At 35.8% G+C, this 23,676-nt stretch overlaps 2 protein-coding genes across 5 annotated transcripts in view; both read left to right on the forward strand.

The window, feature by feature from the left end:
• LOC129257279 (abl interactor 2-like) lies at window positions 1–13,706 on the forward strand. The gene is made up of 5 exons (XM_054895567.2): window positions 1–189; window positions 1,409–1,576; window positions 1,899–2,772; window positions 3,336–3,464; window positions 9,791–13,706. Exons 1-5 carry the CDS (start codon window positions 73–75, stop codon window positions 9,952–9,954), a joined length of 1,452 nt encoding a protein of 483 aa, XP_054751542.1. The 5' UTR covers window positions 1–72; the 3' UTR covers window positions 9,955–13,706.
• A 4,678-nt stretch (window positions 13,707–18,384) lies between these two features.
• LOC129257277 (carbohydrate sulfotransferase 11-like) overlaps window positions 18,385–23,676 on the forward strand; it is a 41,402-nt gene continuing 36,110 nt past the window's right edge. For 2 of the 4 annotated variants that reach the window (XM_064097014.1, XM_064097015.1), the window contains exon 1: window positions 18,397–18,692. The gene's annotated coding sequence lies outside the window, so the exon portion shown is untranslated. Of the gene's footprint in view, window positions 18,693–23,676 lie in introns of all 4 variants that reach the window. The other 2 variants (XM_064097013.1, XR_010293075.1) reach the window with 2 other exon arrangements.

Consider the following 23,676-nt stretch of genomic DNA (forward strand, 5'->3'; position numbering starts at 1 on the left):
ACACTCCTAGATTACCCATAATTCCATTTATGAACACGGAAGCTTCTGCGAACTTGGACAAAATTGTACAAAATGTCAACGTTGGAACTTCTTTTCGAAAATGAAATTCCTGCTGGAAGACAGGCTTTACAGGACAGTCATCACAACTTGCAAGATGTGGCTAATTATTGCGAAGATAATTACCGGAAGGTAGATTTAATCAATTTTTGTATTACCTCGGTCCCACTCGCAGAATTTTAAGTTGGTCATGTTATTATTGTTGGTCGAAATTGAATTGGTCCCCAACTCTGCGCACCTAAAATTTGAGTTAAGATTTAACATATATTTCTTTTTATTTCACAAAATTTTCAGTTGATAATGTTCCTGACATCATTATGAGTTAGTGTGCCAAATATCTCATGTCATGATAATTTGAAAATTTTGAATGAAATATATGATTTTTTCGGAAAAAACATTGGGCAGTCATTTTCACTTTCACTTTCAGATTGAACAAGAAAATAAAATGGTGCCCCATGTCTGCGCACCCATTCACTCTGGGATTTTGAGAAAGGCTGCATTTTGAGGCCGTCACAAGAAATGCCCAAAATTCATTATTTTTCCACCATTTTGATGAATATCTTTCTATGTATTGCATGTGTAAATGTGTTCATTACGTATCTTTTACTAGAATCGCGCAGATACGCAAGTGCGCAGACAAGGGGGACTGCGCAGACGGGAACTTACCAAACTTATATTATGATGGTGGTCCCCAAGCCTGCGCACCTAACGATTTAATTATTTTCCCACCATTTTAAATCAGATTTTTTTATGAATATCTGTCTATGTATTGCATGCGTAAAATTTCTGTTCTTTTACTATAAATACTAGAATCACGCAGATTACATGTATAGGTGTGACAAACAGACTCCACAACAATGAAAAAATAAAACTCAAACTGAAAATTTAAGATTAAAAGAAGTCTAAACGAATGAACCAGTCACATAAAAATTGAAACAGGATATTAAGATAATACCTGTGAAGTGACAAACCACCCAAGACCAAGTGATTTTAATGAAACTGCCTTTTCCCTGCCTATCTTTAGAATATTATGGCATTGAAAAAGACATATTTTTGCCTCTGACTGTCATCTTCCCTCAAACTTAGTGGTCATGATGTCCCCCAATCTAATGTGGACTTCAAATCTACAGTAGCTCAGCCCTTTTCAAACTTGAAAAATATTATACAGGTTTACTTGGATGTAGGTGAGGCAATTAGTCTCACTTTTTCTATGAAAAACATTACTGAGCTTAGTTGCTTCATATCTGAATGAGGCATCAACAAATCATAAGATAATCCCATCCCATCCTACCATACATTACCACACAAATCACTCTCATCATATATTTCCTTTTCTATCTTTTTGATAAAGGCCTCTGATAAGAGGAGAGCACTTGAGGAAACAAAGAACTTCACCACTCAATCTCTTGCCAGTGTGGCATATCAGATCAACACACTTGCTACCAGTATGTTGCAGATGCTAGATCTTCAAGCCACACAGCTGGCCAACATGGAGTCTAGCATCAATCACATAGCACAGGTAAGCTCAATCTTTTTCCTCAGTTTCAACTTGGTAAAGACAGTGTGGAAGCAATTTAATTTCTTCTATGTAAAGTACTGTACATGTTGATTTTGACTCATTAAGAATTCACACTGTCTGATGTGTTTTAGGCCCTCCCCCCAACTTGTTCCATAAAATTGTTATTGTTTCTTTATACACCATAGTACTTAGTATTGGACTAATAAAATGTGTGATTGGAGGTACAGCAAATTCATTTAGCATGAGCCTGGTGGTTATTCGACAAATCTGTGGAATTGCCAAAGTACAGTTGTAAACAAATCTCTCTTTTTTTTTCTTTCAGAATGTTGCCATCCACAAGGAGAAAGTAGCACGTCGAGAGATTGGTGTGTTAACCACCAATAAGAATTGCCCTCGCACTCATAAGGTTGTCACACCACCCAATCCTGAGAAGCAGCTTAAGTATAAGTCCACTCCCATTGATTTTTCAGCTCTGGATGACGTAGGTCATGGTCTCAAACTTAGTTCTCCTTCAACAACGTCAGGTAGACCACGAACAGATTCACAAGCAAGCACTTCTACATCTAACAGTGGTGGTGGTGGAGCATATGAAGCATTGCCAGTTTACCAGCCACGACTGGATGACCCGTACAACTCCATGCGTAGACGAATGCCCAATCACCCACCAGTTGCACCAACTGTACCACCACAGTATATGTCTATTGGTAAAGTGGGCATGCGGGATTCTCACCACGGGGCGCCACCAAAGGAAAGGCCATCGATTCCAGGATACATGCAGGGACAACCAGACCCAAATGTACCTGCAGCCCCACCCCCTCCACCAAACATGCCAGGTACACACCCTGGTATGGCACCAGTCGGCCAAGTGCCACCTCCACCACCTGTCATGAGTGGGCCTCCACATACTAACATGGGCCAACCACCACCACCTAATATGGGACCTCCTGCCCCTCCTGCACCCCCAATAGGAGGTATGATGCCCCCAGCACCATCACCTGCACCAGCTGTACATCAGCTACCTCCAGCAACACACCAACCACCCCCAGCAGCCCAACAACCACCCCCGCAGCAACAGCCAAATTTTGCTGCCCAGCTGAACCAAGCTATTGGAATGAGGCCAGGTGCAGGAGAAGCCCAACGTAACTCCATTAACCCATATGGGGATATCGGGATGCCTCCACCACCTGATATGGGAGGTAGGTTCCGGACATCTCAAGTGCTTTTGGAAGTAAAGGCCAAGAAATTCAGTCATTTCAATTCCTTTTTCACTTTAATCATGACATGGTTGCATAGATATATGCATGATTTATTTAATGCTCAAGTATCAAGTCATATTACAATCACTTGGTGAGAATCGGGCTGCATGAAGATCATTATTAAACCAGGCACCCTCAGATATAAAATGAGAAACACTGATAATATCTAATGTCTCATAATCACCATTCTGTATCTTTCTCAGATGTATTTCATTGCACTGTTGATGATGATTTCCTGCACATGACAACATTCAATACTAGGGCTCTGCTGTAAAATATGTATCATCAGTGCTTTGGTTACTTTTCATTAATAGTAACTATCATACTACTACACTTCCAATCACAATCAAGGTTTCCATGGAACTTATCATTAAATTACAAAGTACTGTTAGTATCGATGATCAGTTTGTGCAACAGAGCCCTGGATGATAAAGAAACAAAATGAAATAACTCTGTTAATGTGTTACTTTTGCACCAATTTCACCCACCCATTTTATCAACAGCCTCAGATCTGCCACCTCCTCCTATGGATTCTATGGTATATAGCCAAGACAGTGTGGTGATGCCTCCACCTCCAGAGTTTGAACAGGTGGATGATGACCAGTTTGTTCCCACGCAGTACATTGAGAAAGGTAAGTGTCACTCAGGAACTGTTCTTTGCCAGTTTTAGATACTGATTTTAGATGCTTTTTTGAGATGTAGTACAATCTTTCTAGTGCAAAGTGTGCATGTTGTTAACCCATTGCGTACTGGAAGTAGCCAATGGGTTAGCTAATCGTCAAGGAAATGGGCTGTTTATTATAAGATTCGCCTCTACTCGAGGCGGAGTCTGCAGTTATATTGTCTTTGCTGTTATCCTGAACGCAAGCAATACGTCTGATGTGGCAAAGACTACAAATTGTGTATGCAAAGCATCCACCACCTATAGACTCCTGTCTTGCTTTGGATATTGCTTTATTATTATCGACAATGAAATGATGCCTGTTTTTTCATACGAAAAATTCTTATGCATATGTTTGAAGAAGAAATAAATTGGACCAATCAGAAATACGTTATGAAGTAGAAGGTAAGGCATATATCTATGATTATCTTAGCGATCATGGCTATTAAGATGGAAATGTCTCAATTTGTTGAATAAACATGAATATTGATTAGGCAGATGGGAGTCTATAGGCAGTGGATGCTTCGCTTCCACAATTCGAAGTCTTTGCCACATCAGACGTATCGCTTGCGTTCAGCATAACAGCAAAGACAATAACTGAGGTCATGTACATTGAACTGTCTCATTCTCATAATTGAAGAAACTTATGAGGGGTCAGCTGCAAATTTGGCTCTTGGATCCATGGGAGTGATGAGGATCTGATTGTTTTTTGGGGAAATGGGATAAAGATAAAGGTCACAGAGGGGCAGTTCCATAAAATGTGTGTTTCCGACCCCTTATGTGTGGGACCTTCATGAAATTTTTCGTCTCTGATTTATTGTTCTTTTGACAGACCAATGTTCTCAAAGGACCAGGAGTTGGTTAGTTTATGAAGTGAAGTAAGACTTGAGAAAATGGGGGTCTGCATACAAAAGGTTTATCATTTTAAGAATTGCTCAGAGGATGTTACATTGAAATGTCTCGTTCTTGTTATTACTGTTTAAGGGATTAACTTTAAACCTGGTTTGTATCACATATTGGAGAAGCGGTGATATTAAATTTTGGCGTTACATGTATGACGTCAGAGGTCACTAGGTTATTTTTACATGAAATTACTGAAAATATTTCTTTCTTGTGATAACTGATAATCATTGATGGATCATTGTCAGATTTGGATCATACACCCTGTATCAGTGTGGCTTGAAATCACAGGTGGTTTTTAAGACCATCAGTTGAACCCATGGTTTATTCAGATTTCCTTTTTGAATTACTCTTATTTACAGCATATAGATATTGATAATGCTGATGAGCGCTTTTCCGACAGTGCGCCAAATTGATGCCTGTTGCTGTGATTATCCATGCTATTTTATTTATGAGTCCACTGTTTTGAATTAATGAGTCCACTCTTCAAACAGTGGACTCATGAATAAATTAGCATATATGTACTCAACCATAGCAACAGGCATCAATTTTGCACACTGACAAAAGCGCGCATCAGCATTGAACATTTTTTAATATACGTGATAAATAGGCATAATTTATACAGGAAATCTGCATAAACCATGGGTTCAACCGATGGTTTTAAAAACCACCTTTGCGAATTCGGGTCAATATGTTTATGTAAAGTAAAGATTATCTGAATAGTTTTGGTGGTGACAATTTCAAAGTTTTAGTACATGAAAATTTTAGAGTTTAGGTGTATATTCTTGAGCATGCAATCACAGAGGCATAAATTTCAAATGCATGCTTTTGGTAATCCATGTAGTTAAACATTGGTTGGATTATAGAGAGTATCCTATATATCCAATCCAGGACACGTGTGGAGTGCTTTATGTAATTTTTAAATCAACTTCATATTTTGGACCCACTCATTGGTTTTGAAAAACTTAGCCGATAGGAGATCGGGATGAAATCCCAGTAGTTTCAGGCCCTGAGACGGTTCTGGGAAAGCTCCCAAATCTATAAACTGTGACTGTATTCCAGCTGAAAAAAAAACCATGCCACCTCTTTTGATTATCAAAATCCTGCCATTCGCTGATCTCTTCCTCTACACCATCCAATCCAAAGTTGATATAGCACCTTTTCCTTTCGGTTACAAAGCGCTTGCATTCACAGTACTCCATGTTTGGGCCACTAGAAAAATACTTCAACATGTCAGAATGATCAGCTTAGACAGTCCATGCAATCCATTGTCATCTACATGTAAGCAAAACAGATGAGATTTAATGGCTTCCTTGAACTGGTCAACAGATGAGTCCATCTGCATGTATACCCTAGCTAATGCATAAGTAATGAACAGAACAATATAAAAAAGTGATTAATACTTTTATTTGTTACCAATTTAATACACTATAACAAGCACAGTGTAGCATTCTCTACAGCACACGATCACCCCATAAAACTACCAATTTGGCAACATATACTTTGGTTGGTCAGTTTCAGTATATAGGGATTCTAGTTAAAGGTCAAGTCCATCCCAGAGAAATGTTGATTTGAATCGATAGAGAAAAATCAAAGAAGCATAGCGCTGAAAATTTCATCAAAATCGGATGTGAAATAAGAAAGTTATGACATTTAAAGTTTCGCTAATTTTTCACAAAACAGTGATATGCACAACTCAGTGACATGCAAATGGGACGGTCGATGATGTCCCTCACTCACTATTCCTTTTGCTTTCTATTGTTTGAATTATACAATATATCATTTTTTACAGATTTGACAATAAGGACCAACTTGACTGAACCATATAGTATTAAACAACATCAATTCCACATGTTCAGGGAGGAATTAATCGTTGTTTCACTTGGCAATGAGGAGAAAAATTTTTCATATTTTATTTAATAAAATACAAAAGAAATATTGAGTGGATGACGTCATCAGTCTCCTCATTTGCATACCGAGCAGGATGTGAATATAATTGTTTTATGAAATTAAGCAAAACTTTAAAATGTCATAACTTTCTTATTTTACATCCAATTTTGATAAAATTTTCAGTGTTATGCTTGTTGGATTTTTCTCCCTTTATTCATATCAACTTTTCGTTGGGGTGGACTTGCCCTATAAAATAAGTTTGAGATACCACCCAAGTCCAATGTAAAGATACAAGACTGAACTTTGATGATAAAAAGTATTAGATATTTGAAATGAATTAAACTAAATTTGTGGGAGCTGAAATATGCATTCTTGTTGGACTATTTTGCCATCAGAAATGCTAGTAAAGTAAATGTAATGCTATTCATGTATATAGATTTGGGTCAGAGTAATTTATAACTGTGTGGATTCTTGACATGTTTAGATGAACAAGGAGATCCAGTTCCATTTATTGAGAAAGGTAAAGTCTAGATCCCTCTTGGAAAATCTGTTTTCATTTTTATAACTGTTTTTCCTACATCTACCAAAAATGTCTGTATCAAGTAAATTTTTCACCTAAATTGACCAATCATTCTCATGTATTTCAACATTTTTTCATGAATTTGTTATCAGAATGTCCACCCACATGCAACTTATGACTTTTAGTTTGTAAGTACAAACATGTACGTATAGATATACCTTGTCTTCCAGTATACATTTGCGTTTAGATCTGAGGACCATGTTACATATTTTCACCATGCAAATGCTATATTTTATGCTCCATTTTATGCTCCAGGTCCAGGATAATAATTGAAAAAAATCATTGTGCACCAAATATTCTCCATAATTATTCATGTACATGTAGGTCAACTCCATGTGCTTAAATCTTTCATCAAATACAGCGTTATTCAGAGTTCATTGGAGTGCATTGCTATTACAAAGACAGATTTGAGTGGGAAAAGATAGAATATTAAACTATAAGAGCAAGTGCCTTTTAAAACCCCTTTAAGCTTTCAAATAGAGCTGAAATTATATATTTTTTTTTAAAGAAAAAAACAGGTCGAAGGAAAAATGGAAGAAAGATTGAAGGAGGAAGAAGTGAAAGAGAGAGAACGAGAAATCGTTGTCACTGTCCCCTTTCTCGTTTTGCTATAATTTAAAAAAAAGAAAACTATTGCAATTTTTAGAAGAAAGATTGAAAATTGATGCATTTACATGTAGCAGCTCATTTTCTCATTAATCAACATCTTCTTTCAACTTGTTTTTGAATGCCTCCCTCTATGGTAGATCTGTGTTTATCTGGAATCATTATCTGATATTTCCATTAAGTCTCCATGTTGAACATGTAAATCATCTTTCTTAAATTATCCTTCTCTTGCTCTCTCTCTCTCTCTCTCTCTCTCTATACAATGTACATGTAGCTCACCCTCTTCCAATTAAATACATACAGTATATTCCATATGTCCAGCCTTGCTCCTTGTTAGGAGCCATTTTCATTTAAAAATGATTGAATATCTTTGCCCCTTCTTATCCTCATTTCAGTGAATCCCCTTTATTACTGGTCCAATAGGCTTACAAAGACATTACCAACCATGTGTACCAGGCAACATTTTTTTTTTCCGTTGGCTGCTTTTCACAACTTGCTGCCTAAATGTGCAACATAGGATAGATAAGCTTTAACGTTGTGATCAATGGAGATTTCCATGGGCCAGGACTCTTTTTGTTAGTTTCCATGGCTCTTTTTGAGCATTTTGGGGGCTACTGTAAATCACATCCTGCCCTCATGTAAATTTTGTCCCTGACGTGTACGGTATATTTGTTCTGAATTTTGCAATCACTGTGCAATCAGATTAGCAAATGGTTTGTAAATGCAAATTTGAAGTCATGAATTATACTTGGACCTTTTTTTTAATTTATGGGGGGGGGGGCTCTCTTCTGCTCCTTAACGTAAAGTGTTATTCCCTTCTGTGCCATAGGGCTTATGAAATAAAATATGCTTTTGAAAGTAGACTAAAGCAGTATACACTCAACTTGGAGAGAATGTAATGTTTTAAGAGCATTCTACTTTATGAATCATTCATTTTCAACTGCAATATTCTCTTATTCTCCTAAATCAGTTTCATTGTGTGATTTCTAAAGCTATTGTGTAAGATTCTTTCTGTTTGGATAGCCTTTGATTTTATTTTGATATAAAATCTTTCCTCTTTTCTTTTTTTTCCTTTGACAATTTACAATTAATCACACATATAAGTAGGCAATTATTATTAAAAAGAACATTTGCTTTCAAAAATAATGAAATTTATAATATAATATATAGTGTATGAACAATTTGAATATTTTCCTCCTGAAATGGAAAAGTTGGTTTGACTGTTGCCTGAATACATGTAGGTGAAATCACCATTGTAACTTCGTACAATTAAATAAACAAACTTCTGTATTTAATCTACAAAAATTGAAATATTTTATATTATATGTCATGTGATAAGACGTGGAATGCTATCCCTCTTTCAATAAGAAATGCTTCCAGTGTTCTTGGCTTCAAGTCTTCCCTTAAGACATACCTTTTTCCTCAATAATTAATTTCCCTTTTTTCTTTAATATTGTAGTAATTATTGCAAATGTTAAATTATTATTCATACATTGTACGCGCTATGGTACTTATTGTTTTTAGCACTCTAAATATCCATTATTATTATTATTATTATTATAACAAAAAGATATGTGTGTGCTGTGCATATACAAGTCTACAAGTGAGTCTGCCAGAGTCAAATCTCTTACATGTACATGTAGGTCCATAGAATTATTCTCTTTGACATGGTAGAAATGCGATTTATAAAGTGAGTAACACATGCTTTGCCCAATCTGCTCTAAAAAATGCCTTTGCTTGTGCAACTGACTATTGACTAAGAGAAGGTCAAATCATGCAGGCTTATCTGCGATTGTTCTGTGTAAATCAAGCCAAACTCTAAAATGTCATCACTTTCATACATGAAAGATACATCTTTCATGTGCTGTTATTATTTTTTTTATCATTTTCCCCACTTGTTCTTTTTACATTGAAATTACAATTACAGGAATCTAATTTTCTGCTCCAAGAATATTAAACAGGGTATAATAGACTCATTTAGTGCATGAGATCATTGTTGTAACTTATTTTGTTTTACATTGGAGATATTGTCACAAATTGTGTTACATTTCATATAATGGAATTAAAAAAAAAGATATTGGCAATGTGACATCATAAGGCCATTACTTGTAACTCATGACATGCTTAAATTGTTTCACAAAAAATAATAAATTTTGACAATTCATTAACTTTGTGTAATTTTTATTTTGATGATTTTTTTTTGTGTTATGCTTTTTTGATTCAAAGTATTTTAAAGGGAATATTCCCTTAAACTTAAATTGTACATGTACATGTTTCATCTTTGTAACCATATTGTAATTGTAATTGTTATTGCCTTGCAGTTGTTGCAGTGTTTGAATACGTTGCAGACAGGGAGGATGAGCTTTCATTTGAAGAAGGAGCAATCGTCTATGTCTTGAAAAAGAACGAGGATGGCTGGTATGAAGGGATCTGTCAGGGTTTGACTGGTCTCTTCCCGGGTAACTATGTTGAACTTTGTCCATAGACAGACACACTCTGCCCCAACAGATTCTCAACGCCATTACAGAGATGGATGTAGGGCAAACTCACAGTGGCTCCTGTTCGATTTGCCCATACTTAATTTTTCTGAAGATGTACAGTCAGGGTAATTTTCACTTGGAAAGATGTCATGGAATCTGGGTTGTGTTTCACAAAGAGCTAAAATCACTCTTAAAGGGATGGTCTGGGCTGGAGATATTTATATCTCAATAAATAGAGTAAAATTCACAAAGCAAAACGCTGAAAATTTAATCAAAATCGGATAACAAATAACAAAGTTATTGAATTGTAAAGATTTGCATCATTCCGGTGAAAAAGTTCTGGCATGTCTTTATGAATATTCATTAGGTGGGCTGATGATATCATATCTCCACTTGTTCTTTTGTGTTTTATTATATGAAATGAGGTTTATTCACAATTTTTTTACCAAGAACTAAAACAATTGGATTGACAACTGATTAAGTCCCATTAGTTATTTATTTCCGCACCTTATTTCATCATAATGGAGACACATCACTTTCACATGTAAGAAAAATGGAAGCATTTATAATTTAATGTAATAATATAAGAAAAAGGAAAGTGGGGATGTGACATCATCAGCCTACCTAATGAATATTCATGACGATGTGCATATAACTGTTTTCACAAAATATTGATAAACTTTAAAATTCAATAACTTTGTTATTTGTCATCCGATTTTGACGAACTTTTCAGCATTTTGCTTTGTGAATTTAACTCTATTTATTTAGATATAAATGTTTTCAGCCCGGCCTATCCCTTTAAATCCAAGATGTGTGTTATATATAATGATTGGTAATATTGTATTAAAGAGATGCCCATGGATGATGAAATTACCCTTATGCGCATTGTTGCTAAGGCATTACTTGATTTATATTAAACTCTGTGAAACAGTCCCTAGGTGAAGGGTTGGGGTAAGGGGTGGGGGGAGGGGGGTAATAATATCTACACCTTCAAAACTTTGTCTCTGCGTGTTTAGTTCATTTTTCATTGTTACATTGTACCCTTCTGAAGAGTCTGATTTTACAGTGGTGGCTATTTTTCTTCAAAATTATGTATACTTAATTATTAAAGGGGAATCCAACCCAAATAAAAACTTGTTTTTATAAGAAAAAGAAAAATCAGACAAGTTGATAGGTGAAAGTTTGAACAATATCGGACAAACAACAAGAAAGTTATGAATTTTTAAAAGTTGTAAATATTGGTAATCACTATACCCATAAAGACTTCAAATTGGCCGCATATGGGATGTCATAGTGATGTAAGGCAAGGACTACTCTTCCATGTACTCCAATACATATTATGGCTAAAATGTCATTTTTCCCAAAAGTCTTATTTCAAATTATATTTTTCTTTCATGATGACATAAAACAATATACTACATGGGTTATATTTAGATTACTGCCCCAGGGGAATGGGTACTTAGAAGAAAACCACAAATCCCTGATAATAAAGTACATGGCCTATGGGAAAGTTGTCCTTGCCCCTTGTCATGATTTACTTACCCAGTTGCCAATTTGAAATCTACATAGTATTAGAGATCTCAATTTTAAAGCAGCTATAACTTTCTTATTGCTTGTCCGATTTCTTTCAAGCTTTCACCATTCTGTTTAATTTATTTTTCTCCTTCCCAACACATCATTCAATGGCCAAGGCTGGATTCCCCTTTAAGGTGATGGATCATGGTTATTATGTATATATTGTATATTTAACTCAAATGTACATGTAATAGCTAAATCAGCTCATGTGTGTCCCACATATTTTCATGAAAAGATATGCAATTGTAATAGTCCATGCATTTATCATGTACATGTAAAAATACACATAGAGTTGATGACTTCCTGTACAGGCATGGAGTTGCAAGAATCAACTTCATAGCCAGGATTTAAGTTTGGAGGGGGACGGTATGTGCACGCATAACATGCCAACACTTACGCTCCCTAGGGGGGAGGGTGCAGGGAGGGGGAGTCTTTGGTAACCACAGAGTCCTGTGGGGTCTTATCTGGATACTTTTATGTTACATGTTTAAAAAAAAAGTTTTATCCCAGTACCAACTTTATTTGAATAAAAAGATAAAATTAAAAAAATATGACACAGAAAAATTTCATCAAAATAAGAAAGGTGCCTTGATCCCATTGCATACATGTATTTGTTAATATTGATTACATGATTACATTCTAGTGCATATACTGTACATATACACAGCTTAGATTCTTCTGCATACATGTATAATGGTGAAATCTAGTGTTACATCCATTTGTTATTTTGTACTATCATTAGGTGTTTTTCCTACAAGAAAATATATCATGTATAGGTCAGATCGAGCCAAACATAAAGAATTTTATGGTTTATAAGCAAATAGTAATAAGTTTATAGCTGTGTTTTGATTATTATATATACATGTAGTAATGTACAATAGTATTCGTTCTTGTAATTACATGAATAGAGAATGGCAAGACGCCATGTTTTTACCATTATGATACAGTTGCAATTCATAATTTTATGCAAGACTGCATCAGTTAAATCTTGAAAGTAAGAGACAAGTTGGTTTATTCAGAATATTTTTGTCTGTATCTGAATACATATGATCTGAACATTATGTAGCGCTTCTTCATGTATAAACATGCTTAAAGCACTTTATAATATAACATAATTCAGTGAATAATGCTACTCCTCAAGTTCTTGCGATATATGAAGTGGGTGTTACAGAAAAAATAGATAGGGTTTAGCTTGTTTTTGAATAGTTGTACAGAAGGACGTGAATGTATGTTGCTCGGGTTATTTATGCACCTGGATCCTTTCCAGTGTGAAAATATATTGCTAGCTGAATCAAGAATAAATTATACCCTTCCTTTTATAGCACTTTTACCTTGCTGAACTTGGTGGTGTTTTATGTTACAGCATATTATTCAGAAGGTTTGCTATTCCAAAAGTTATCAAAAAGTTTGATATTCTGAAATTCCATTAGTCCAAAGGTCCATTATCCAAATATTTGTTATTCCAAAATAAAATATGATATGTCATTCCACTGGTTGATAGGCAGAAAATGAAGGAAGACTTCTAATAGTTCATTAATTCTTTTTGTACCAACAAAACCTTAATTCATTTTAGGACTTACTCAACCTTTAGAATAAGAAACCTTATGTTATTAAATGTTTTGAGTTACAAACCTGATTTCATTGTCAGGTCTACAAACTTCTGGAATAATGCCACAAATATTTGGAGTAGCAAACCCTTTTTCATTTTTGGACTTACATCATCTCCAAAGTACTGTATACAGATTCATAGAGCTGTTTGCAATCTAAACTGAGTTCCAAAAGAAACTTGCCAAAAACTTCACAAGCGCACTACACAAATTCCACTCAGTCAAAATGAACAAAATTTTGACATAGGCTTGCTTTACTAAGCACGTGTCAAAAATTTAGATCATGGTTTAATAATAAAGAGGCTGTAGCCCCTCAAATCAATTGGCTCTGGAACCCAAAGTCACAAAATGGCAAAAGAGAGACCAATAAAAATGAGATGGAATTAAACAAAATGGTCATTCTTTACTTGACTGATATTGAGTCCATTCGTGCATTATGCTTCTTTGACCTCAAAAGGTGTGTTTAAAATGTTAATTTTAACTTCCTCTAACTTCTTAATTATTGAGGTGATCAATTAAACATGCGGATGGCCATATTGTGAACTTTAATAAACTGGTAAGATGTTTTAATCCCATCTCATTTTCATTGGTCTTTCTTTTGCCATTTTGTGACTTTGGACTCCGAAACCATTTGATTTGAGGGGCTACAGCCTCTTTGTGATTAAACAAATCTCTGAATTATTGACATTTGCTCAGTAAGGAATATTGAAGCTAGACACTTATAATTTTGTTCATTTTGACTGAGTGAAATTTGTGTAGTGTGCTTGTGGAGTTTGATAAGTTTCTTTTGGAACCCAGTTACATGGCTTTTTGCACAACTGGTGATCTGTTGGTTTTGTAATTGTTTTCAAATACTGTACCTGCACTGAAAAAAGGGTCCTGCATTGAAGTAAAGTTTACCTATGCATCTTATTTACAATGCTGGTATTGTTTCTTTGCTATTTTAAAAGCTACTAAAATCTATCAAATATGCATTTGAAGACAATAAAGTTTAAAAAACGGCAACTATAATTGAGTTGATAAGTATTGCATCGATATGTGAAAATCATGTCAGATATTCTAGAAATATAAATATTAAATGATTTATTCTAAATATAGATATATTGACAATATTTCTTGCTTGTATTCGGAAGAAATTTTTGAAAGTTGTGCGAAAGAGGTCAGTCAGCTAAACCTGAGCACCTTTATTCACACCATTTCTTTATTATTTTGATGAATATGTGCACTGTACTGTGTATTCAAGAAAAAAAATCAGCCAGAATTTTATGTTATTCCTTCTTAATAAAAATGATGTATGTCATTGTAATGTTTCGCTTTTCTTTTTTATTTTGTATGTGTGACGTAACATAAAGTGTATGCATAAATGAGCAAGAATATTTCAAATCTTGAGTTCATATCAATCAAGTTGTGCAAAAAAATTGGTCAAGATGTGTCAACCTTGTGTAAACAACGGATAGCTCATCAGCATTTGGTAGATGTTCTTTATGATGTTTTATTAACTAAATCTCTACATGATACTGTAGTCAAAACATATTTACTTGTAAGGCGTTAATGTGTATATAGTGAGTCATAAATTTTGATCTCAAACCAAGAGATTTTCTCTTACTATAAATGCCAAATTTGTAATCAAAACATATTGGATTATTGTGATATCTATCTATGAAAATGGATATAATCTTTTCTAGGACGAACTGTATAACTATCGAATCACTATTTTTATTACTAGTTCATCTTACCAATATTTCATTTTTCCACTTAGTAATATAATGTTATGAATCAGTAATCAAAAGTGTAGTTTGTTGCAGGAGAGGATAGAGACATTCGGTGTGAAAGAGGTTTATATAAGGGTCATGTCACACAGTTATTTCAATTTAGAGATTCAAGCTTGATTCAGAGCACAGGGGCATATTAGTTGTTTTGTTTTTCTTTTTTGTTCATAATATTAATGGGGGAAAGGAAAACAAAACTAAGGAAGAGTTGGAATTGAGATGACTTATTAATTTGGTTAATTGACTAATTATTCAATACCATAGTTTGATTTAAAAAATTAATTAGATACACATTTTAATCAACTTGCCTCCCTGCCCCACCCCTCCCATCTCCCATGTCAAAATAATTTGACTCTGCCCATGGATTTAATAAAATGTGACAAACAATTTTTCTTTTTAACAGATGACATTACCATTTCAATGGTATGGTTTCAATAGTTACATAATAGAGCAAGATTCAACTTATATGAAACAGACTAGATAAGGAAAAAGCTTGAGAGTTAATAAAGTTACAATATAAACCACTTAAGACATTTTACTTTAGTTCAAGAAAAACAAATAAAACAAGACAAGGGCATATGCATGAGCGGGAGTGATAATTTAGGAGTATGGATACGTTCCAGAACAATGACTTATTTTGAGATTAAAACATAATTTCATACTGTACAATCTTTCCAGAAATCTGAGTTTTGAACAAGGAAATCCCTGATTAGTATCAGGGTTTCTGAAGAGAAGAAAGATGTAAATTACAACTGCTCGCCGTCAAAAGTTCAAGGGTACTCTGCATTTAACCTAGTTTTTATCTACAAAAATTTATAAGGCAAATCACGCCAAATTCATGTACTTATACTATGCCGGACAGTTTACAGAGTTGTCGGTCTTAAGATTTTTACTTTCTTTATGTTAGTAAAGCAAATCCTAGCTTATGTTCAAGCCCAGAGAACTGACTGGCAACTATATCATTATACTGTGATATTTGAAATGTGCAATTCTCATGATTTCTTGATTTGTTGTAATTTTGCTTATTTGTCCATTGGAGGTGTATTATCATTTAATTTTGTGAACAATTTGCCAATCAAGTTGTCAGGCTTTGATTATGTTTAAATAAATCTTGAACCCTGAGTTTAGAATGGAAATATAGGCTGATGTGGTACTGTGTATCAAGTTAAGTTCATATGAACTTCTGATAGCTTGGTTAATGAAATGCAGGGGAAATGGACCGTACATTTGAATTATATGTAGGCCTTCATGTATGTAGTAATGCCTACCAATAGACCAGTTCGTAGTTACTTCAGGGACAATTTTGGTCAAATGACCTTTCATTTCTTTCATTATGATAGGCAGATTTCAAAGCAAGATATTACGTAAGCATGCCTTACATAGCAGGATGAAGAAATTGAATGGACCAGGTGACTAGAATAGCACACCAATGAACACATTATGAAGGTATTTGTTGCATTCCTATTTTTGAATGCATATCATAGCATGTTGCACAATGTACTTGGCAAACTGTGAAATACCAGTCGTTCGTGGACGCATTGTTTTTTTTTGTGGATGTACATGAAAAAACACAATTCAAAAGAATATATGCATAATCAAGACATCAAATTAAACCACCATGTCACTTTAGTACAAATGACCTTCCTCTGATCATGCGCAGAATCTTTTGATTATGCGCAGAAAGGAACTACGAACTGGCTTATTGTATTAAGCGTTTAGTGAGGAAAGTATTATGTAATAATATTTACAGCCTGCACCTTTATTATGCTTATTATTATCGTGTTTTTGTTTCAACCCGTGCGTTTCCATGACCACCACATGAATGCATCTATTATTTCAATATCTTGTCATTGTAAGTTTCGTATCCCTGGAGAAGACACGGGGTTGTGTCGAAAATTCGGAATATTCATTGGAATAAACTTTTTTATTGGATCTTGAATGCATTATCTCGCAAAGATGTACTCTTTGTCTCTTTTGTGATATAAGATATGTACATTTATCAGTGATTGCGGTCTCGGATGGCCATGTCTCGGCCTCAGATGCAACTCTGGTGTTTAAGGACAAGTCCACCCCAACAAAAAGTTGATTTGAATATAAAGAAAACAATCCAACAAGCATAACACTGAAAATTTCATCAAAATCATATGTAAAATAAGAAAGTTCAAAATTTCGCTTAATGTAAAAAAATAGTTATATGCACATCCTGGTCGGTATGCAAATGGGGAGACCAATGACGTCAATCACTCACTATTTCTTTTGTATTTCATGATATTAAAAATGAAATATTATTATTTTCTCCTCACTTTGAAGTGAAACAACGATTAATTCCTCCCTGAACATATGGAATTAGCATTGTTTAAAGGAAAATGAAACCTTTGGAACAAGATAGCTTGTGTGAAAACAGAAAAATCAAAGAAACAGATCAACGAAAGTTTGAGAAAAATTGAATTAATACTAAGAAAGTTATGAGCAATTGAAGTTTAGATAATTAATGTAATGTAGATCCTCCCATTTGCAATGCAACAAAGATATGTGATATCACATGTGAACAACTTTCCCATTGCTTTTGTATATATTTCACTTAAAATTCTTCTTTTATCACATCTATCAGTAGATCATTAATTCTTTCTATAGGAGGGCTTGTAATACAGATTTTCAAAGAATATATTATGGATAAAGAGTTTGTATCATGCACCATAAGAAAGAGCAAAAAGATACATTTTGGGGGTATTTTACAGTCCATCAAAGGGAAAGTTGTTCACATGTGACATCACACATATCTGTCGCATTGCCAAAATGAGGATCTCCATAGCATTTAGTGATTGCAATATTCAAATGCTCATAACTTTCTCATTATTTGTCTGATCTTTCTCAAACTTACTTTGATCTTATTCTTTGATTTTCTCTGTTCCAAGGGTTTCATTCCCCTTTAATAATGTATGGTTCAGTCAAGTTGGCCCTTATTGTCAAATTTGTATTTAAAAAATGAAATAATGTATAATTCAAACAATAGAAATAAAATAGTGAGTGATTGAGGGACATCATCGACTGTCTCATTTGCATGTCACTGAATTGTAAATAATTATAACTGTTTGGGAAAAAATATACGAAACTTTTGAAATGTCATATCTTTCTTATTTTACATCCGATTTTGATGAAATTTTCAGCATTATGCTCGTTTGATTTTCTCTATTTATTCAAATCAACATTTTTCTGAGGTGGACTTGACCTTTAAGGGAGCCCGATCGCTATTCCCCACTTTCATAAACACTTACAAAATCCTGCTTAGTCTTCAACCAATGTGACAACCGTACAGACATGTCAAAACGCCGAGCTCTAGAAAAAATATATATCGATCCTCTTATCTTCTATTGTAAGGAGTGTTGTTACGTAATCATATTCAAAGGCGTTTTAGGAAGATACAGGCCACGTAGTGTACACTTCCTCTATACCAGAACCACTAGAGTGAAAAATGAAAGCAATCAATCAATAGAACATTGTGTTCAGAGATAGTCAATGATATTATGAACCCACTTGTTAATCACGAGGGCATCTTGGTGAAAACTCCCATTATAGCTGATTGGAGATCGGTAATGACAGATCCTGTAGGAACAATATATTTAACAGCCATTTTAGTATAACACAGACTGTATGATTTGTGGTTCATTTGCTATTTTGTATCATAATAATGATAGTTTTTGGAATAGAGAGGATTCACGTAGATGTGAGTGTTTTGAAGTAATGTGAAACATGCAGGAGCTCTGATGGACTGACTTGTTGCGTGGAAATAAAGTAAGTTACATGCCCTCTGAATAACTGTCTTTAAGATTTTTTTTATGACTGGGTCGATTTATTTTCCCTATGACCGAGGATAAATGGTAAAGTTTTTAGTCATGGATGTCGATCCATATGTTCAGGATGGGGGGGGGGGGGGTGAAACAACGTCAAAAACTTTCCTCTGCGCCAAATTATAATACAGAACTTTGAACATAAAGCGCGCGGAAAATTGGCAGTTTTGTACGTTGGTTTTAACGTGTTTTTCAATGCCCTTATCTAAACATATTTTTGCAATGCATATTGCAAATTTTCAAGTTGTCAAAATTATTGGGGGCAAATCGATATGTTTTCCCCCCTCTTCAATATTTTCGTGACGCCCCTGCCCCCAAGATCGATGCCTCTGCTTAGAGTGATTTGACTCTATTCCCTATACTACATTGTATAGACTTATACCTCGGTCACATTTGTTCTACGGCGGCCGTACGGCGAGTCGAAAACAGTCGTTTTAACATTTTTTGTACCAGCTAAATATAGGTGGTTTGAATAAAAATGAATAAAAATGAATAAAAATGAATAAAACGGCTGTTTTCGACTCGCCGTGCGGCCGCCGTAGAGCAAATGTGACCGAGGTACCAGTGTGCTATACAGACTAGCAATCCTGGGGTCATGTTCTTTTACACCCTATCTGCATGTTGAGTAACCCATTCAGGAACTAAAAAAATATGTACATTTATTTGGAAGTTCAAAATAAAGTGCTCCAAATAAGTCTATAGGTTTTTCCAGTCTTGCCCCCCCCCCCTTTATCGTGATGTGAAATCACATGCCAAACACTATCAGAACCTGATGAGTGTTATGTCGATGAAATGGTTATGAAAACATTATCAAACATTTTGAATAGGTTTTTTTTTTGCTCGGTCGCCACGATAGGTCATTTTCATTTATCGAATAAACCAACCTCGAAACTTTCTCAAGACTCAAGAAGCCCCTCCAAAAATTTGAGTTTAGAACTGCGCCTAACCGTGCACTCTTGTCTTAATCGACGGAATCGTTTCATTTGTTTACATAGAAGATAAAACGTGGGAGCACTCCTGGCAGGTTACTAATTTGTTTAAACCAGTGGACCTACTAACATAAAGTCCATGCCCAAACCCAATTCGTTGTGCTCGCATTGTCTGTTTAATGAGATAAATGAAAATAAATGGTATGCTCTTCATAATATATGTATGCTCTTCATAAATTCCTGAAAATAGTGTTTAAAATGTCTTTGTTTGGGGTCAATATATACACAAATTTCAGCTCGCGCTCCGCGCTTGCATTGTTTAGTGAGACTGGTCTCATCATGATCACAATAATTTGCTTATAATGTTCCCTTTTTTAGGTCTGTATATCAATAACTTTCAGCTCCCGCTTTGTGCTCGCGTCATTTGATCAGTGAGATAATTATCATTTTAATATGGCACGGTCCTTAAAATGTTACTTTTAGGTCAGTATACCTGGCTATTAAGCGCGCTTCGCGAGCCCACTAAGTGACTCAGAATTTGTGATGGTGCCCCCAATGCCGTGACCCACTGTACGCCACTGTTTATATCAATTTATTTCCATCTGTTGCTTTTTGACTTACTTATACATAGCTTTATTGGATATTGCTTTAAACTTATTTATTGATTTATTTGCTTACTTCAGTCATTCAATCACGCGCTCGTAACAGCTGTGCCTAAAACGAGGCTATTTGGTGCATTCTTAAGAAGACTGAGTATATTGACCCAATATTTGGTAGAAAGTGAACATGCATGTTTGCTTTGTACACCCCCCATAATGGGCAAAATGTTTTAAGGGTAAATTTCATCACAACATTGCGCAAAGTATTTGGTATCATTTTACCCATGCAGCAAACATGAATGTTCCCATTTTACCCAGTATTGGGTAAACTTTTCATATAGAGCGCTTATAGAGACTTCTGATAAAGGAAAATAAGAGCTATAATAAGCAAGTATGATGGCTTTTATTGTTCAATTATTTATTCATCCATTCATTATTAATATATTATTTACATTTTTAATCATTCCATTCTGGATTTCATCAGTGATGGGATGCAGAAAAACTGTTCTATTTTAATTTACATTTTGCAGAAGCAAAATAAACAGGTTCTCGTTGGGAAGAAATTTCCTACATGTTTGCCCCTTAATGACAAGCAAAACATATAATTCTGTTCCGTTTTTAATCGTTGCAATTGTGCCGTATGCATAAAGACAAGCAATTGCTTATAAGCAAATGCTTTAAGCAAAAGCAAGAGCTGGTCAAGCAAAAGGGCAAGTTCAAGCAATTGCTTAAATTCGTATGCACAAGCTTTTGCTTGTGCTGAAACCTTTTGCTTGCACTGCCTAAGCAATATTGCTTATGTGTTGGACAAAAGATCGTTACGGTTGTGCGAACATCGCACAGTAGGACAACGACGCTTCGTTCCCGACCTGGCAAAAGTATTTTTTATTACGCAAATAGGGGGAAAACAGCGCAGAGCATCAGGGGGGTTTCTGTGTAGATCGATGGACAAAAATTGCCGTAAAAAGTCTAAAATAACAGGAATTTGATTAGATATGAAATCACAACATAACCTCTGGAATATGGAGCTTAATTGAAACGGTATGAAAATTTAATCCTTAAACGAGAATGCCATGAGTAAGCAAGAGCTCAAGCTGGTCTGGAGGTGCTTGAAAAAACGCAAGCAATTGCTTATACCCCCATCTCACTAGATGGCGATTCCACTGCGATCGTCAAAAATCGACAAAGCGTGGTATAACGTAGCTTGATCGTGCCTTGATCTTTTCAATCTTCTCCGTCGTACCTTGATCTTTTCTGAAGCGGCAAGGATCGCCACCATCTTTATGGTCGCCACAAAATTTTGAACATGTTCAAAACTTACGTAGCGAGATCGCGGAGGTGCTAAAGCGCATCACAACCGAGTCATGAGCGTATTACAAACGACATATTCGTAGCTGTAACGGAGCCCCAACGCATAAAGCGTAGTATAAGCGCATTAAAAGCGGCACCGATCGCCCGTGGTTTTCAGGCCCGTTCCCAAGACAATTCTGCTACGCTGCTTCCGTTAACAAGGCGACTGCCTTGCGCTCGACACGCTTCACACAGCTTCCACCACGACGCTTCCTTCTTTGGGTGGCATGTGGCACACGTTCTCAGCCCGCTACAGGCGTTCGCGTTGCGCTTTTGCTGCGCCGCTGATGACTGGGCAGCGATTGCGCAACAATCGTCCGCGCTGCTATAAAACGCCGTGCCGATGGTGGCGGATTATCGTATTTGCAACAGATTACGAGGCGATACCACGGCGTTTTCAAACATACCTCCCAGAAAAAGGACCAGAAAAGGGAAAGCTGCCAAGCTACCCCTCTTAGGCCGGCGGTCGAAGAGGAAGATCAAGGGGTTATGGTGGTGGTAGAGGAGGAAGAGGAGGAGGATGAAAATCTTACTGCTGAGCCAGCTGGAAAGAGAAAAAAGACGCTCACATGTCTTGATGACGAAATGGGTTACCTCTGCAGAAATAAATAAATTGATTATGTTTTGAAAATAAATTGAATTCTAACCACAGTGACAGTAGACAACATCAAATTTTGTTAATGATTCGATCACTAATGTATTGATTGGGAAAGGCAATCTTTAGGGAAATTCTGGCATTGTGCCCCCCTCCCCCTCCCTTTTTATGAGTGCTCTCACATCAGTAGACTACTTCTTGTCAGCAAATTTGAAAGGAATTTACCAAATATTTTTGAGTGACAAACTTTGTGGAAAAAAATAAACAGAATATCAAAGATTTTATGCTCTTTTATGAAATTCTAGATGCATCCCTCATATCAACTATTAGGCTCATCGACATCTTTTGAATGAAATTTTTAAAATATTGTATATTATGACTTAGGTGACAGCCAGGATCGGACCCTGTATCTTTTTGGCCTCCTCCTTCTCTTGTCCTCGCATTCAACTTTTAACTGATGTTCTTTTAGAATGCCAAGATGTATAAGTCCATCCAAATTCTGGACATCCATGTTGGTCGGAGGTTGGCAATCGACTGAAAAATGTGTCATATGCCGCGATTAGTATGCCGATTGCTTGAAATCGTTTCAAGAGCCCATCATGAACGTAACATAATCACTTCATTCGTAGCACCACCGTACCGAGGTCCTAATTAGCGTATGAGCCTCGTTGTACGATCGCTTTGATCGCAGAAGCAGCGCATCACATCTGCCTCGAATCGTCGCAAGAAAGTGGCATCGTCGTACTTTCAGCGTATTACCATCGCCTTCAGCGCAGATCGGTCGCATAGAAGTTGCAGTGCAATCGTCTCGCAAGCTAAAAATAGAATTCGAGGAAGATTCTGCTACGATTTGCGGGATTTACACATATCGCCATGGTCGCCACGATCGCCTTCCTAGTGAGATGGGGGTATTATAAGAACAAGCAAAAGGTTCGTTTTATGCATACGTTTTTAAGCAATTGCTTGATCTTTAAGCAATTGCTTGCGGACATCAAGCAATTGCTTGTGCTTGCTAGCAAAAGCATTTGCTTGCAAGCAATTGGCTGCTCATTGGCATCCCCCATTCCCGTCACCCATCCACCATTAACGATATGGAACACCCATCTGGTGCACATAGTCAAGCTTAACATAGTAACAGCTTAAACGAAGAAATAAGTCTAACTATAGTCATAAACAAAGAGATACCACCTATGAATGCACATCAGCGCCCATGGACATGATGGCGCCGGGTCTCCTCCGTTCACATATAACCATTGTTTTTTAATTGTTATTATTCTTTTATGTCAATGATTATTGTCAATCATCATTTATTCATGCCAACTTTTGCTATTTTTTCTTTATTCTGTTCATAATTTTTAACATGTAGGCAATATACATGTTTTGATTGTTTGAACGCAGAAATCAACACAATCAAACGTTGTTATAATTTTTGCCATGCTTGCCGTGAGCGGACAA

This window comes from Lytechinus pictus, chromosome 3, assembly GCF_037042905.1.
Source record: "Lytechinus pictus isolate F3 Inbred chromosome 3, Lp3.0, whole genome shotgun sequence".
Classification (NCBI taxonomy): domain Eukaryota; kingdom Metazoa; phylum Echinodermata; class Echinoidea; order Temnopleuroida; family Toxopneustidae; genus Lytechinus; species Lytechinus pictus.